The sequence below is a fragment of the Centroberyx gerrardi genome, chromosome 12 (genome assembly GCF_048128805.1).
Source record: "Centroberyx gerrardi isolate f3 chromosome 12, fCenGer3.hap1.cur.20231027, whole genome shotgun sequence".
Lineage (NCBI taxonomy): Eukaryota > Metazoa > Chordata > Actinopteri > Beryciformes > Berycidae > Centroberyx > Centroberyx gerrardi.
Window position 1 is genome coordinate 31,503,593 of NC_136008.1, and position 16,307 is coordinate 31,519,899.

At 40.7% G+C, this 16,307-nt stretch overlaps 1 protein-coding gene across 1 annotated transcript in view; it reads right to left on the reverse strand.

Moving 5' to 3' along the window:
* Positions 1-16,307, reverse strand: part of dtnbp1a (dystrobrevin binding protein 1a) — a 104,659-nt gene that overhangs the window by 62,906 nt on the left and 25,446 nt on the right. The window contains exon 5 of the mRNA XM_078286979.1: positions 12,271-12,403. Coding sequence (XP_078143105.1) covers positions 12,271-12,403 — 133 coding nt within the window. The remainder of the gene's footprint in view (positions 1-12,270; positions 12,404-16,307) is intronic.

Here is a 16,307-nt window from a genome sequence, read left to right on the forward strand (position 1 = left end):
GAGGCGATGTACTTGATCGTAACAATTATAGACCTATATCTATTATCTGTTCTATTGCTAAAGTATTCGAAAAACTCATTTATAATCAACTTTCACATTATCTCAGTATTAACAATATCTTATCACCATTTCAAACTGGCTTCAGGCCTAATCACTCCACAACTACTGCCTTACTTAAATTCACCAATGATGTGTTCTCTGCTGCAGATAATGGTGATCTTACAGGTGCAATCTTTATTGATTTGACTAAAGCTTTTGATTTCGTCGATCACTATCTGCTTTTAGATCAACTCCATGCTACCGGCCTTTCTGAAAACGCAGTTCTGTGGTTCAATTCATACCTTCATAACAGAAAACAATGTGTTGTCTTACATGGGAATAAATCTGATCTGTTGATTCAACAAAGAGGTGTGCCCCAGGGTTCAACATTGGGACCACTTCTCTTCTCTATTTATGTAAACAATTTACCATCAATTTTCAATAACTGTTCTGTTCAACTTTATGCTGATGACACTGTCATATACACATCTAAACCTGATCTACCACAAATTCAAGCTTCTCTTCAGTCTGATTTCAATATCTTACAAGATTGGCTTTCACATAATAAACTACTGCTCAACAAATCAAAGTCCTATATTATGATCTTTGGTACCAGACAGAAACTCAAATCCAAACCTGGTTCTTGTGTAATAACCTGTAATGTGTAAGAAATAAAATGTATAATGTGCTTTTTTATATGGATAGTACACTCTGTTCTTGCTTTCCTTTGTCCTGGAAAGTGGAGTGTCTTTTGTCCTGCTTACTATAATGATGTAATCAGTGCTTGAATGCATGCATGATCACTATATATGGTTATGTGTGGTTTTAAATGATTCTATAGGTGGACACGCAGTAAAAAGTCCGAACTAGTGGGTTTGGTTTTGAACCAAGTGGGTTTGGCTATGGGCCAAGATTTATAGTTTTGTTTACTTTAACCTATATAAGTGGATCCTGAACTCCGTTCTTTGTCACTTCTTTGTTGCTTGTTTGGAACACTGAACTGAACCATGCATGGCTGAATAAAGAATCCACGGAAGACTCTTGAACCTTGCTTATTCATTTTGACCCACAACGGGTGAAGTAAATTTTTGCATTTACAGTTTGGCGACGAGGATGGGATGGACACAGCACTGAGCGACGCCTGGGGCTAGACTGAGGGTCAACTGCCGGCAGGAGTCTCCAGGAGACTCAGGGAGAGTTCCGCTCCAGCAAAGCAGGTCTGGATCCCGCCCAAAGTCAGGCACGGGTGGCGTTCAGTGGGTCGTCCATCCGTTTTAAAGAGCAAGTGGTGAGTTTCTGTGAATTTTTTTTCTCTTCCTCAGGGAGGGAGTAAAACATTTTTCCTCAGGGAGGTATTCTCATAGTTGCAACAAGTAAGAGAAAAGAAAAAACCTAGGTAGTTAATGGGGGCGTAAAATTTTAGCTCAGGGAGGATAGTTAGGCCTCAGGGAGGTTGCCGTTATTAGATAAGGAAGATTGTCAGGGACATAGCCCAGGGGGTAAAAAGAGACATAGCCCAGGGGGTAGAAAGGGATCCCAAGTGAGAAAAAAAAAAAAAAAAGGGTTTTTAGGGGGAGATATTGTTTGCTATATACTGTGAGTGGATGGGAATGAAGCGGTGATATCAGTGTCCTGTGGGTATTTATCCACACAAAGGGTACGTTGCTCTGAACGAAAGTGTCGTACAAACTACCTGGCTGATATCATGGTTCATTTCATTGGTATTGTGTGAATGAAGTTGTGAAATGAGTGATGGGTGTGTAAGAGTATGGTGAAGTGGTTGTCAAGGTACCGAAATTAATAGTGTATGTTGGAATAATAATAATAGTAATAATAATAATAATAATAATGATATATGTTTATCATAGCGGGTATAGAGGAGTCATCGCCTATAAAATTTAGAAAATAGATACTTATTGTGATATTTAGTGTAAAAGACTTTTGACATAGTCATTTGTCCAGGGGGATTTTATTGTGTGGTCCGAGTGGTAAAAAGAAAAAAAAAGAGAGTAAAGTTGCAGAGCAGAGAGAGCAAAGAGGGGAGGTAGCTTGTCGGTGCCGGACACCAGCATCATAAATTGTGTCTAGGGAAGAGGCCACACTGGCCTTCTAAAAACAAAAGAAAGCAACCACAACTGAGAGCAAGATGGAAAACACACTAGGAAAATTAGAACTACTTTCAGACCCACTTGTGGGTCCTGTAAAAGTGATGGCAGAAAAATGGGGCAAAAGCGTGGTTGAGGATGTTCCGTTTTGGCACTACGTTACTGAAGGTGTTTTTCCCATAAGAGGCACTCTGAGCGTAAACTGTTTAACTAGATGTAGGGTTATGCTAGAAGAAAAAGAAGAGCAGGAAAAGATGAAAGTGAGTGAGGAGAGTAAACAGAAGGTAAATTGGCATGCGTTCCAAAAGTGGGAGCGAGAAGCAGAAGCTAAAGCAGTAAAGTTCATAGCTAATGTGATGTTTTCAAAAGGGACAGAAGAGATGACTAAGGGAGAAGAAGAAATGGTTAGCAGAAGGAAAAAGAAGAAGAAAAGTAGGGACAGAGAGAGGGACCTGCTTCCCCCCTATGCTCTTTCTCGCACAACTCCACCATCAGGAATGTGTGACGACGAGAGTGATGATGAGGAAGATGACAACAAGGGGGCGGTTCTAAAGATGGCAGCTTCAGCCCCTCCTACATCTCAGGCTCCACCTCAACCATCCACTGTTTATCCATCACTACAAACTGTGGGAGGGTCTGAGCTCAAGGAGAAGGTTTCATTGGGGTTTTTAGCTCCTCCTTCAAATGTAGGTTCCACCTCTGTCACTCCTGTTTCACACCGCCCACAGACTCGTAGCATGGCAGCGAACCTACAAACAGAGACAGTGTACCAGATGCCTATGATGATGTATCCGAATCCACAATCAGATAACAGTCAAGGCCTCTGGCAATCGCATGTCCTGGTCCACAGGCCATGGCAACCTGAGGAACTGAAGGAAGTTTCCAAAGAACTGCTGGACCCCCACAAAACCGGAGGTGAGAAAAGGGAGGTTGCAATGAAACAGTTGTTGATAATGTATAATCCTACGTTGGCAGAGGTGGAAGCAGTATGTCGCAGGTGTTTTCTGTTAAGATGGCCGAACATCAAGCCAACCAGCTGGGACACAATCTACGATCCAGGCTACCAGAAATACAGAGACCAGGTGGATGAGCTCTACTTTGCTGTGAAAACCACGTTTTCCCTGCGTACCAGTTGGCCTGAAATCTACAGGACCAAGCAGAATGATGGTGAGTCTGCCATTGATTATCGTGCTAGAATGGAATCTGTGTTTGCTGCCCATTCTGGTGTTGACCAGGATAATGATGCCTACAACAACCTGTTGAAGACTGCGTTGATACAAGGCCTCCATCCAACTCTGAAGAATCAAACCATGACTATGTGCATCGCCTGGGAAACCACACCCCTCAGCGAAGTCTGGGCTCATGTCCTCCATGCTGAAAGGAACCAGACTGACATCGAGCAAAGACACAGTAAGAAACTCCAATCTGCACAGTTAATGTTTTATCAACAGACGGGAACTTGGGGCAATGAAATGCGCAGAGGACGAGGAAGAGGATGAGGATGGCGAGGAAGAGGCTATGGAAGAGAGCCACCCACACAGTTTTACAACCAGCAACGTCTAAAGTGTTTCAACTGTGGGGGGTATGGTCATATGGCTCGTGATTGTTCATCAGAACACAGGTCTGGCATACAAAGATGTGAGAATGCACCTGATGGATCCTGGCCACATGCAACCCTCAAGCCTGTCTGTGAATGCTCCAGGATTCCAGCCAGCTAACCCACAGGAGATAGCGGGGACAGGTCAGATAGGTGAACAGGATAGTTTAGATGGACAGGCAGACACTGACCCTATTATAACTCATGGTCAGTACTCTAAATTAGACCCAAGGAAACAGAAAGCAGCTAAATTAAGTTTGAAAGTAGGAAATGTAGTGGTGCCCTTTTTTGGGTTGATTCTGGTGCTGATGTTTCCGTTGTGCAGTCCAAATTACTCCCAAATGCGCCCAAAACGACAAAATTTCTTAAAACAGTTGGCTCATCAGGAGTCCCGGTGTTAGAACCGATTTCTGAACCACTTTCTGTCACTTATGGTGATTACTTAGGAGATCATCCTTTCTTACTGACAGATTTTTGTCCAGTGAATTTGTTAGGGCGTGATCTCATGTGTGCTTTGGGAATAAATATGTACTGCAGTCCGGAAGGTATCATTCTCTCTTCTAAGATGCTAGGTATTTTTACTATGACAACATATGAGGGTTATTTTTAGGATCTCAAGAGCATGTAGATGAGGATGTTCTTCTTCACCAAGAACCAGACACCACCTCTTTTGTTCACATGCCTTTAACAACTGAAGAAGAAAATATGATTTCCATGGTTCCGCCTATACTATGGGCTACTAGCGGCTTTGATTTTGGTTGTATGGAAACTGCAACACCTATAGTGGTAAAACCTAAATCCTCTTTCAGACCATGTAAGAGGCAATATCCCCTCAGCCTAGAGGCTGTGGAGGGAATTGCTCCCGATATTGAGTCACTGCAACAACAAGGTGCCATCGTGGAATGTCCTCATTCTCTTTGCAATACTCATCTTCTGCCCATTAGGAAGCCTAATGGTTTGAGAGCTGTAAATGACGCTGTGCAACATCCAGCACCCACAGTACCAAATGTGGTAACTCTGATGTCTCAAGTCCCATCTAATTCTTGTTGGTTTACTGTGATTGATTTGGCTAATGCTTTTTTCAGCATTCCTGTGCATCTTAACTTCCAGTTCTGGTTAGTCTTCATCTTTAATAGTAACTGCTACACATGGACTCATATGCCTCAGGGTTTCTCAAGCAGCCCCACTTTGTTTGCTTTGGCTGTAGCTGAGAACCTCTCAGGTTGGGAGGTCCCTTGTGGTAGTACATTGATACAGCATGTGGTTGATTTGTTGTTGTGTTCCACTTCTGAGCAGGCCTGCAAAACAGACACTGTCTCCATTCTCTGTTACTTAGCAGAGAATGGACACAAGGTCTCAAAACCAAAATCCAGCTGGTTTCACAGTCCGTGCATTATCTAGGACATATAGTCACACCTGACGGTCGTAAACTCGGTCCCGAATGCGTTACTGCAATTTTGGAGGTACCAAAACCTCAAACTAAACAGCAAATGATGTCGTTTTTGGGTCTTGTAGGCTACTGCCGCCCATGGATACGTGACTATGCAGAGATATCTCAACCACTGTATGACATCGTGCACAGTGGTAAACATTTGGCCATGACTGACTTCCTGACTTGGACTACTGAAGCTGACAAAGCATTTACTGACTTGAAATTGGCTCTTTCTAGTTCTCCTTGTTTAGGACTCCCTGACCATAGTAAACCTTTTAATCTGTTTGTCTCTGAACGAGATGGGTTTATGTCAGCTGTTTTGACTCAGTTCCATGGTGACAAGAAACGTCTTGTTGGTTATTTTTCTAAACATCTGTCTACAACTGAGAGAGCAATGGTCTCGTGCCTAAGGTCTGTTGCTGCAGCTACTGAAGCTGTCCTTGCAAATGCTGACCTTGTTGCTATGTGTCCCTTAACTGTACATGCTCCATATGCTGTTCATTCTCTCATCCTTTAGGCTAAGACTGTTTACCTGACTCCTGCGAAGATGCTGCATTGGCAGAATGTTCTATTTACTATGTCTTATGTTACTTTGAAGTGTTATACTGTCCTTAACCCTTCCATACTTCTTCCTACAGCAGAGGAAAGTGAACCCCACTGCTGTTTGCAAGTGGTTGACATTGCTATCAAACTTTGTGATGCCTTGTTTGAAACACCACTGACTAACCCTGACTTTGTTTTCTTTGTAGAGGATTCAACAGGACATCTTTCTGCGCAAGCAGCAGAACTCTTTGTCTTAACCCATGCTTTTATTCTAGCTGCTGGAGAAGATATCATGGTCTATGTAGACTCTCAGTATGCTTTCAATGTGTCATAATTTTCATGCTGTTTGTAATTGTCAGGCTCATACAAGTGGTGTTGATCCAGTTTCGTAGGGAAATGCTGTTGCTGATGCTGCAGCTAAAGCTGCTGCTCTTTTTCCCTGTCCCATTTTGCAAAATGCATCTGTCTTCTAGGATGATAGTGACAACGACGAAGCAGCTCTTAGATGAACGAGGGGAAACCACTCTGCATCGAATGTGCTAGTAAACCTCTCCAGAGTGGTAGCCCTCTACTGAGTGTAAAGCTCATGGGTTGAAGACAAGGGTTTTTTTATTCCTTTTTTGTTTTCCTTTATTTCTGTTTTTTATTCGTGTTGATTGAAGCTTATTTGTTTCTTCCTGCAAAATGGTCAGGCTGTTGTTTTCTTGCAAATCTGACCATTACTAATTTACATATGGTCCCAGTTGACTCTAAGGCTGATCACCATGCTGAACGTTTGCATAAACGTGATTTGGCTAAGTTTCATAATATAGAATCGTATCATTGGAGAATATCTTTGGGTGAAAAGTGGGCAATAGGCCTTTTTCCACACCATGGTGTTACTTATCTAGCCGATCACATTGACAACATTACTTATACTATGTCTGCTTTTGCTAATGAGCCTATTGCAGGGTTTAAATGGCTTAAAGAGACTAGTAAATCACGTAGGCTTACCCTAATAAAACATGAAATGGCATTGGATTATATTATGGCTAAGACAGGAGGACCTTGTACTACCTTAAATCTTACTGGTGATGTTTGTTTCACTCTGATTCCCGATAATACAGATAATCTTACTGGTGTTATTGATGCTTTGGAAGTAATCAGAGATGCTTTTGGTCCCTCGGCATCAGCAGGTTATAGTTTCCAAGTATGGTTAACTGATAGATTAGGACCTTGGGGAGCCATGTTGATACAATTATTGATTCCAGTTGTAATTGTGTTAGGCATAGTTCTTTGCTTTTGTACTTGTACTTTGACGTGTATGCGTGCTCTCATATATAGGTGGTTAGGTGGTGTGGTTGGTGGTGCGGTTCAGCAGTATGTTAAAATGCGAACTCCACCAGAAGTGTGACCAGAGTGGATTCCTCCTTACTGTGATGATGATGATCACTAAAGTTCAGTAGTGATTGTGTCTGAAAATACAAAGACGTAAATGTGAATATAGCTTTGTGACTTCTCTGACCAAACGAATGATATTTGATTAATCCTGTGATGTACCCTGTATTGTTATGTTATGGAGAAACAATATAGGACATGTTTGTAAATCTCATGCTGAATAGGGAATTGAATGTATTGAGAGGAATGTTGTTTTCAGCTGTATTCTTTTAATTTTTGTTTTAACTACATTGGGTATGGCGTGCTTGTAACTTTAGAAGAAATGTTTTCCTCACTGTTTAAGTGAAGTATACATAGGGTAGGAAGTATCTGGCGTTATTTTATTTTAATCTTAGTTGTCACCTTGTGACAAAAGGGAGGAATGTAAGAAATAAAATGTATAATGTGCTTTTTTATATGGATAGTACACTCTGTTCTTGCTTTCCTTTGTCCTGGAAAGTGGAGTGTCTTTTGTCCTGCTTACTATAATGATGTAATCAGTGCTTGAATGCATGCATGATCACTATATATGGTTATGTGTGGTTTTAAATGATTCTATAGGTGGACACGCAGTAAAAAGTCCGAACTAGTGGGTTTGGTTTTGAACCAAGTGGGTTTGGCTATGGGCCAAGATTTATAGTTTTGTTTACTTTAACCTATATAAGTGGATCCTGAACTCCGTTCTTTGTCACTTCTTTGTTGCTTGTTTGGAACACTGAACTGAACCATGCATGGCTGAATAAAGAATCCACGGAAGACTCTTGAACCTTGCTTATTCATTTTGACCCACAACGGGTGAAGTAAATTTTTGCATTTACAAATGATGGCACTCCTCTGCATCAAGTTGATAATATTAAATATCTTGGTGTATGGCTTGATTCCAAACTCTCATTCAAATCACACATTGCTCATGTCTTACGTAAAGTCAACTTTGGAATCAATGTTTTACATCGATCTCGAAACTGCTTTACACGCAGTGTTCGTAAGAAACCTGTCTCTCAACTTATACTTCCGATGCTTGACTATTGTGATGTTGTCTATCAAAACGCATCAAAATCAGACCTTGTTCCGCTTAACACAGCATATAATAGACTCTGCAGATTTGTCATTGGATGTCCTTTTCTCACTCATCACTGTACAATGTATGATGTACTTAAATTGCCATCTCTAAATGTAAGAAGACACATTCACTGGCTTCAACTTATATTTAAATGTATTCATTTCAATTATCCTCCTTATTTACAACAGTATCTTGTACCTTTTACTTCAAATTATCAAGTTAGGCACTCTGCTCAGCTCTATTTCTCTGTCCCTCATGCTAAGAAAACAATTGGCAAAAGAGCTTTTATGTTTAAAGCCCCAGCAGATTGGAATAATTTACCTGTTGATATTAGATCCATTTCATCATTTGGTATGTTTAAGCATGCCCTGTCTTCTTACTTTGAGATGGACTGCTCTTGTTATCAATGAAGCTGTCATAGTTTATACCTACTGATGTTTATACTTGATTGTATTTGGTGATCCACTCACACTCTACTGTTTATCTATTATTGGCCACTTTGGCCACCTCGTGGTTGTAATGTTTCCAATCTTTTCATTAATTAATGTGTGTTTGTTTTTGTTTTGTTTTGTTTTGTTTTGCTTGTGTATTGTTTTGTTTCTCTGTCGTCTGTCTGTACGTTGCCGTATTGATAATTGTATTTCTATCTTTTAATTTATTTTGACACTCCTCTGGTGTTATATAGTGATTGTGATATATGTTGGGACCCCCTTGAAAACGAGATGGTACATCTCAAGGGGTTTATCCTAATAAATAAATTTTGAACTAAAATGTTTTGATCCACAGTGTCAGATGCCGCACTGAGGTCCAGCAGGACCAGGATTGAGCACTGACCGGCATCAGCAGCTAAGTGGAGGTCATTTGACACTCTGAGTAAAGCAGTCTCAGTGCTATGACCCGATCTGACACCAGATTGGAATTTTTCAAACAATTCATTGCAACTCATGTAATTTGTCAATTGAATGTAAACAACTTTTTCTCAGACTTTTGACAGACAGAAATGGGAGTTTTGAGATGGGTCAATAGTTAGTAAGGATAGATGGGTGAATAGTGTGATTTCTAATGTTCACAACTTTCTCAGAGAAGAAAACCATGAAACTCTCACATTCATCAGGGGCGTGCTTGATATTTGCAGTCATGGGAGCGCTGATAAGATGGTCAATAGTACTAAAGAGAATTCTGGGGTTGTGGGAATTGTGGGATTCAGTTTATCATGATAAAAAAGAGAAGATGACCATACGCACGTCCCATAAACTTTTTAGCAGGTGCTGGAGTGTAGTAGAGCTTAAGTATTTAAGAAAGAGAACGCTGCACACTGCTGCCAATGCTCCCATATATTTATCTTACAACGTCTTCATCAGGTCAGGATCACCACTGGCCAATTTATAATTTCAGTAAGTGACATCATAAATATTCAGTTCATCATGGCCAACATTGCAATTACAGCAGTAGGAGTGACTGAGGAGGAAGAGGTTCATCTGCCGTTCTAACGCGTCTCTGCTGCCCATTGACAGGTGTTACATATGTAAAGCTTAATTAACATGTTGGTTTTGATTGGCTGTCACCTGCGCTACAGCTGACGATAACATTGTGGTAATGTGGCTCTGTCACGGTATTCATGGGTGTGGTAAATTTATGAATCAGGGGAAATTACCGTGCAGATTTTGCGCGCTGCTATTCTGTTACTGCAGAGTTTTATGAATTAGCCCCTCTAAGTCTTAATTCTGTAAATGACACACAAAATGTGTGCATGTTGAAGTTACATGCCTTTTTATGAGAAGCCACACCCCCCTTTGCCCCTTTGGCCAATTGGTGTGAAAAATGAATCAGTTCTTCCTTGCCCCATGACCAAACTTTCCACAAAGTTTTATGCAAATCTATTCATAACTTTTTGAGTTATCCAGCTAACAGACAGACGGAACAAAACGTAACCCCTGTCCAACTCCATTGGCGGAGGAAATTAGTCCATTTGAATTTCTACAGGTTGGTGAGATACAAATTTTAAAGATATCTACCAAGCCAAATGCCGATATGTTGAGATTTGAACAAAATACAGTAATTTTGTTTGTGTCAACATAACATTGCGATACGTACGCAATACCTTGCATTTTCCCTTTCGCTACAAATGCTACTCAATCAAGTGTAACTAGCCACATACTGTATACAACTATATATTCTTGAGTGAAATCAAAGACACATGTTAACATCACACATGCACTTCTATTTCACCATCTTTTGCAAGTACAAAAGCTATGGATCTCTGTCCAAACAATAACAGACTGCTTATCAATGGAAATATGCAACACCTGCTCTCTCACCTAGAAGATATCTTACATGAAAAACAGATTATTAACAACATTCATCTTAACACTTCGTCTGTGAGTTGGAATGAAATTGCTGTGGCACATCACTGCCATGCAAATATTTGGGGCTCCAAGCAAGTAGTGCTGGATGGTACTGGTCCTTGTATGTACTGGAATTCTTTCTTTCTTTCTCTTTCTTTCTTTCTATTTCTCCACTAAAAGCGTCTGCAGCTCAGAAACCCTAAGTCCTACAGCAACCATATTTGACAGGTGGGCTCCTATGGCCCCCCACTACTCAGACAAGGTATCCCACGCATATTGGCCAGATTGTGGCGCTGTAACAAACAACTTTACATTTTGGCCAATAACTTCTGAACCATTTGTTGTAGAGAGAAAATTATTGTGCCCATAGATTCTTTGGAAGGTGTTGAGTCCAACCCATATTTCACTTTAAAAATCCTTGATTTTCTATTGGATTTTCTGCCATTTTTTTTAAATCACTTTTTTCCCCGACGACTCCTAGGATTCACATGAAACTTGGTTTGGGACCTCTATAAAAGCTGCATACAGGTAATTTATAGGCCAAATGGTATGGCTTTTATCAGCCAATTAACTTTTAACGAAACACAGCCTAACACAAAATTGTCCATAACTCATTAACCATTCATCTAATCAAACCAATGCTGTTGAAGTGCACACTCATTCACAACAACACAACACAGTGTCCACCCTTGTTGAGTTACTTGTAGAGCTACATGAGTATGCAAAATATACCGATGGCCTGCATTAATCACAACGAGAAACACTGCCAACCTCAAACCATCAAATGAAAAGGTACCGTCCCACACAAAGTCTGAGTTTGCGGTAGCTGTCATGCTAGCGTCAGTTGTCCGACTGTTAGCGATCCTTCTGCAGCTTTCAACATAAGTGGGATTATCACCTATGACCTATCACTTGTCCCTTTGTTTTATTTCCCCACTCTGGATAACCAAAGTGGAAGTTGGCAGAGTGGTTAAGCACAGGTCTTTGGCTCCCAAGATGCTCAAGTCCCTGATGTACCATGATCATTTTGAAGTTTAATGAAAAGTAAATCAACACTAAATCACATAGTGTAGAAAACTATGTAAAGCATGTTGCCCTCCTGGCCACACCCCAATCAGTGATGACAGATGATGGCGAACACCTGCTCTGAGTTTAGAGTTTTCAACCCATAGAGAGCAGTGGAGCAGCAATTTTCTAGCCCATGTGATTTAGTACTGATTTATTCATTAATGGAGAGCACTATAAAGTTGTATGTGGTTAAGTGGTTAGCACTTTCAATCACAGGCTGCAGTATCACAATACTTCTCACTTTAGTTATTTTCTCCTCAGTAAAACCAAAACAGCAGATTAGCTCAGTAGATAAAGCATCAGCTTGTGGGAGATTGTGGGTTCAAATCCAGGTTTGTTTTTTCTGAAGTAATAAACTGCCAAGAACAGGGGACATATTTTCCAATAGAAAGTTTGGCTATTGTGAATAACTTGAACAATGTACCATGAACAATATAGCCGCAGTTAAATGTTAAATTTGACAAAAGTCACAGGCTAACACAAAATTGGCCATAACTAATAGACTGTGTGTCCAATCTTGTGTCTGTCTGTCTACCTTGTCTACATTCCGTGATGTTTTGTCTGTCCGCCTTTTCAAAGTGTGCTTCAACCCTGCAATCACTGCTTGCGGCTACATTTATTATTATTGTTCACCTGTGCTGTGGAGAATGATACAGGCTCCGTACCTATCCTAGCTGTGATAGTGTCAAGTTCGCTGATAAAGCCCGGCAAGGTTTGCAGTTGTTCCTGTAGTTGTGTCAGTGCTGCTGTCCTCCTGTCCCAATGTGCTGACAGCATCACTACTTGCCCATCCACTGCCTGGCAAACAGATAGAGCGGTGGAGAGAGGGAGTGGAAAGAGACAGTGGGAGAGAAGAGAGAAAGAGGTCTGTTGTAAACATAAGTTACAGAAGTTGCAACAATACAGACAGTATTAACACTGTAGACAATATCTAAGGTTTTGATTTTTTATACAAGACACCTGGAGACACAAAAAGCCAGAATCAGACACTTTTATTCGGCAAGTGCAATGTACAAGGAATTTCTCTTGGTGCAGGTGTCAACATGAAGACTAATAAGAATAAGGAAAATGTAAAACATTTAAAATGTATAAATTATATACAATAAAATACAAATAAAAGTAAAATATATGTGCAATGAGTTATGTACAAATATGTGCAATGTGCAATGAGCAATGTGCAGTGTTAAGTACATTTACATTATATGACGATGTGTGCAAAAGGACAGAGGGGGGATGTAGGAGGGGTCCTTATTTGTGAGGATAATAGCCTGGGTAAAGAAGCTGTTCAGGTGATGGAGGGGAAGCGCTGGAAGGGAGAGTGGCCGGGGTGTGAGGGGTCTGCCATGATTTTCCCCGTCCTCTTCCTTGTCCTGGAAGAGTACAGTTCTGTGAGGGAAGGGGGCTGGCAGCCAATGATTTTCTCTGCACACCACACAATGCCCTGTAGTTTACGCTTAGAGTGCGATGATGCAGAGCCGGACCAGACGGAAATGGACGATGTGATCACTGATTCTATTATGGCTGTGTAGAACTGGACCAGTAGCGCTTGTGACAACTTGAATTTCTTAAGCTGTTGTAGGAAGTACATGCGCTGTTGGGCCTTCTTTGTTATTTTGGTGATGTTCCTGTCCCACTTGAGGTCCTGTTGGATGATAGCTCCCAGGAATTTGTAAGACTCTGCTCTGCTAACTGTGGTGTCATGTAATTCCAAGGGAGGGAGTGTAGTGGGCTTCCTTCTGATGTCAATGACCATCTCCACATTTTTATGTCTTCAGCTGCAGGTTGTTGGCTCCACACCATGACACCAGCCGGTTTGTTTCCTCCCTGTATGTGGACTTGGGGGGGCGACCGGTCTGTAGTCATTCAGGCAAGAGATCTTCTGTTTTTTGGGCACTGGAATGATGATGGAGGTTTTGAGTGGAAGAGTGGTAGAGCGTTTCAGAATGGCTGTGGCTGGGCTGGGGAAGGGGGGTGGAGTGGAAGTCCTTTGTTTTTCAAATCTTGAGTAAAAGTTGTTAAACTGGTTTGGGAGTATGGGGTCTGCTGCAGCATTTGAGCAGTTTTTATCTTTTGCCTGTATGAGGCGATGAGGTGGATGAGGGCATGGTCAGAGTTCCTACGTGGGGCACGGATGGTTCACTGGTATGCATCCATGATGGTGCTGTAGCAATGGTCCAGGGTTTTGCCTTCTCTGGTGGGGCCTTTGTGCTGCCTCCTAATGGTGTTCATAACCAAAATTTGACAGCCAGCCAAACTCCCATCATGAAAGACGTGAGTCAGGATTTAGCCTTCTAGCTCCAAGTTTAATGAAGACTCTTTCAAACATGAATGAAGAGTAAAACTGAGAAGATACAAAGATAATGCAATTGTTTAAGATACATCCTGTGTACTTACTTTAAAGGTAGGATAAATGAAATCAATGTACATAAATTGCGAAGCAAATAACCTACCTGACACATGTTTAACGAGTATGCATTACTTATCATATTGACAAATATGAAATGATGTTAGCTTAAATTAGTCAATATTGATAAACGTAAAAAATATGACCTGTACAACACTGTGTTTGCACAATATCACTAAGAAATTGTTGATCATAACCTGAACAATGAAAAGCCACTTACAGTCAATGCGTTCGATGGGCAAAATCAAAGGATGGCAACAGATTGAGGAATACATGAAGAAAGAAAAGCCAGCACTCTTAATGTCCTTTTGTCATATATTTGAATGGGCAGCTATAGAGCACAAACGACGGACGCGTTTCAGCAATAAGCCATCATCAGCGTTATGTTGCTCAAAGCGGAAGTGACACTTAAATACATACATGCATACAGTTCAATTAATTATACAATCAATATGAAAAATACATGATCAAAAAGTCACTATCAAAGATAAATCAACGTACCAGGTTCCCCCACTCAGTACGGATTACTACCAGGAATACACAATCCACAGCATAGACATAACACTTAGGAAAAAATAAATATCAAGAAAAATATAATATAAGAATAGAAGAATAAAAAATATAGCTAAATATCTCTGCACATATATCTCACAAATTGTTATCATTTCACAAAACAGGTCCTCTACACAGAAAATGGAAATGAAGGGAGGCTAAATATTCCCTTGTACAGGCAAAAGATATAAACCTTATGAAACTAAACAACTGCACATACAATTGGCCAACAGAACATGCAGTCAGCTGCAGCAGGCCAATATGCCCAAACAGCCTGGGCTCTCCTTAAAGTTAGGAGTAGAGCCACTAATTAATAGCCACCCTCCGTGTATCCAAATACATATGAGCCCGACAACAAAGTAGAAGGACTGGAATGAGTGCAGCACATATCAATACATCAACAAGAAAAAACTTTAAATATGTATAAAAAAAAAAAAATATTGCATATCAATTTCACAAATACAAGTTCAGACAATTTCAGATAAAACACCCTAATAATAATTCTTCGTTCAGACCTTTTGGGTGTTCAGTTTGTAGAGTATGTATCCAAAATGCGTCTCTCTGCAAAAGTGTCTTATCCCTATCACCCCCTCTTTTCAAAGGTCCGACTTCTTCTATACCTTGGAACCTCAAGGAACACACGTCATGGCCTGCTGAGTTAAAGTGTCTCGCTACTGAGGACTTCTCATCCTATTCCTAATATTACTTTTATGTTCAGATATCCGGGTTTTTAGTTCTCTTTTAGTTTTACCAACATAGCACATCCCACATGGGCATTTCAAAAGGTAAACCACATGCTTCGTCTTACAAGAAATCCTACTCTTAATAAAAAACTTTTTGCCAGAGTGTGGATGTAAAAAAGACTCTCCTCTGATCATAGCATTACACTGAACACTATTAGAACATGGGAAATTACCATTGGGTAAATTGGATAAGAAATGTTGAGGAACAGATTGAGGACTGACATGTGAACTGCTTGAGCGACTATTGACAACTGAACATGTGCCCCTTACACAGTGAGTTTAATTAGGTGCAGTATAACACATGACCACTAGGAGTGCTAAAACCAACTAACAAAAATGAATGCCTGAAGGACAGCATAGCCTTTGATCAGTTGTTTGTCCCAGACTGACTTGGACTTATGTTTGAATATCATGATTTTGTGTAGGCTATCACAGCACAGCTGCTTCCTGTCGTTTGCCACTCTTCTCTTATTATTATGGTATAGTTTATGGCCTGACTCTTGAAGTGCGGTCCTACTGTAAACCGCCTATCATGGCATCTGCAGCTAATCCTTTCCCTGTTTTTCAAGAGTTAGGCTATCTATTTTATTGAGGTTAAAGTTGACTCACATTTTAAACATGTCGTCAAGGTATGTCAGTAATCATATGTGTGAAATTACTTTACATGTTTTGATGGCGCTGACTTGCTGGATGGAAAAAAGGAGGAGAGGGAGAGACTTTCACATCCATCTATCAGCGCACTGCAGCCCGTTGTACTCGCGCAAGTTGCGGGTATGTTGCAGGGAGAAAACCGCAAAAATGTATTTACAATCCTCGTTTTTTTAGAATTCTGAAAACGCGGGCCTTTAAAGCCCAAATATTTGGAAAAACTCACGGAAGGATGAGACCATAGCATTTCCAGTGTTTGAGAAATGTAAATTTTAAATCTCAACGCCAGCCGGTGTAAAAAGTCCAATATTGTTCTTGAACAGCTGCGCAAGCGCTGCTTTAGGGACAGACATGG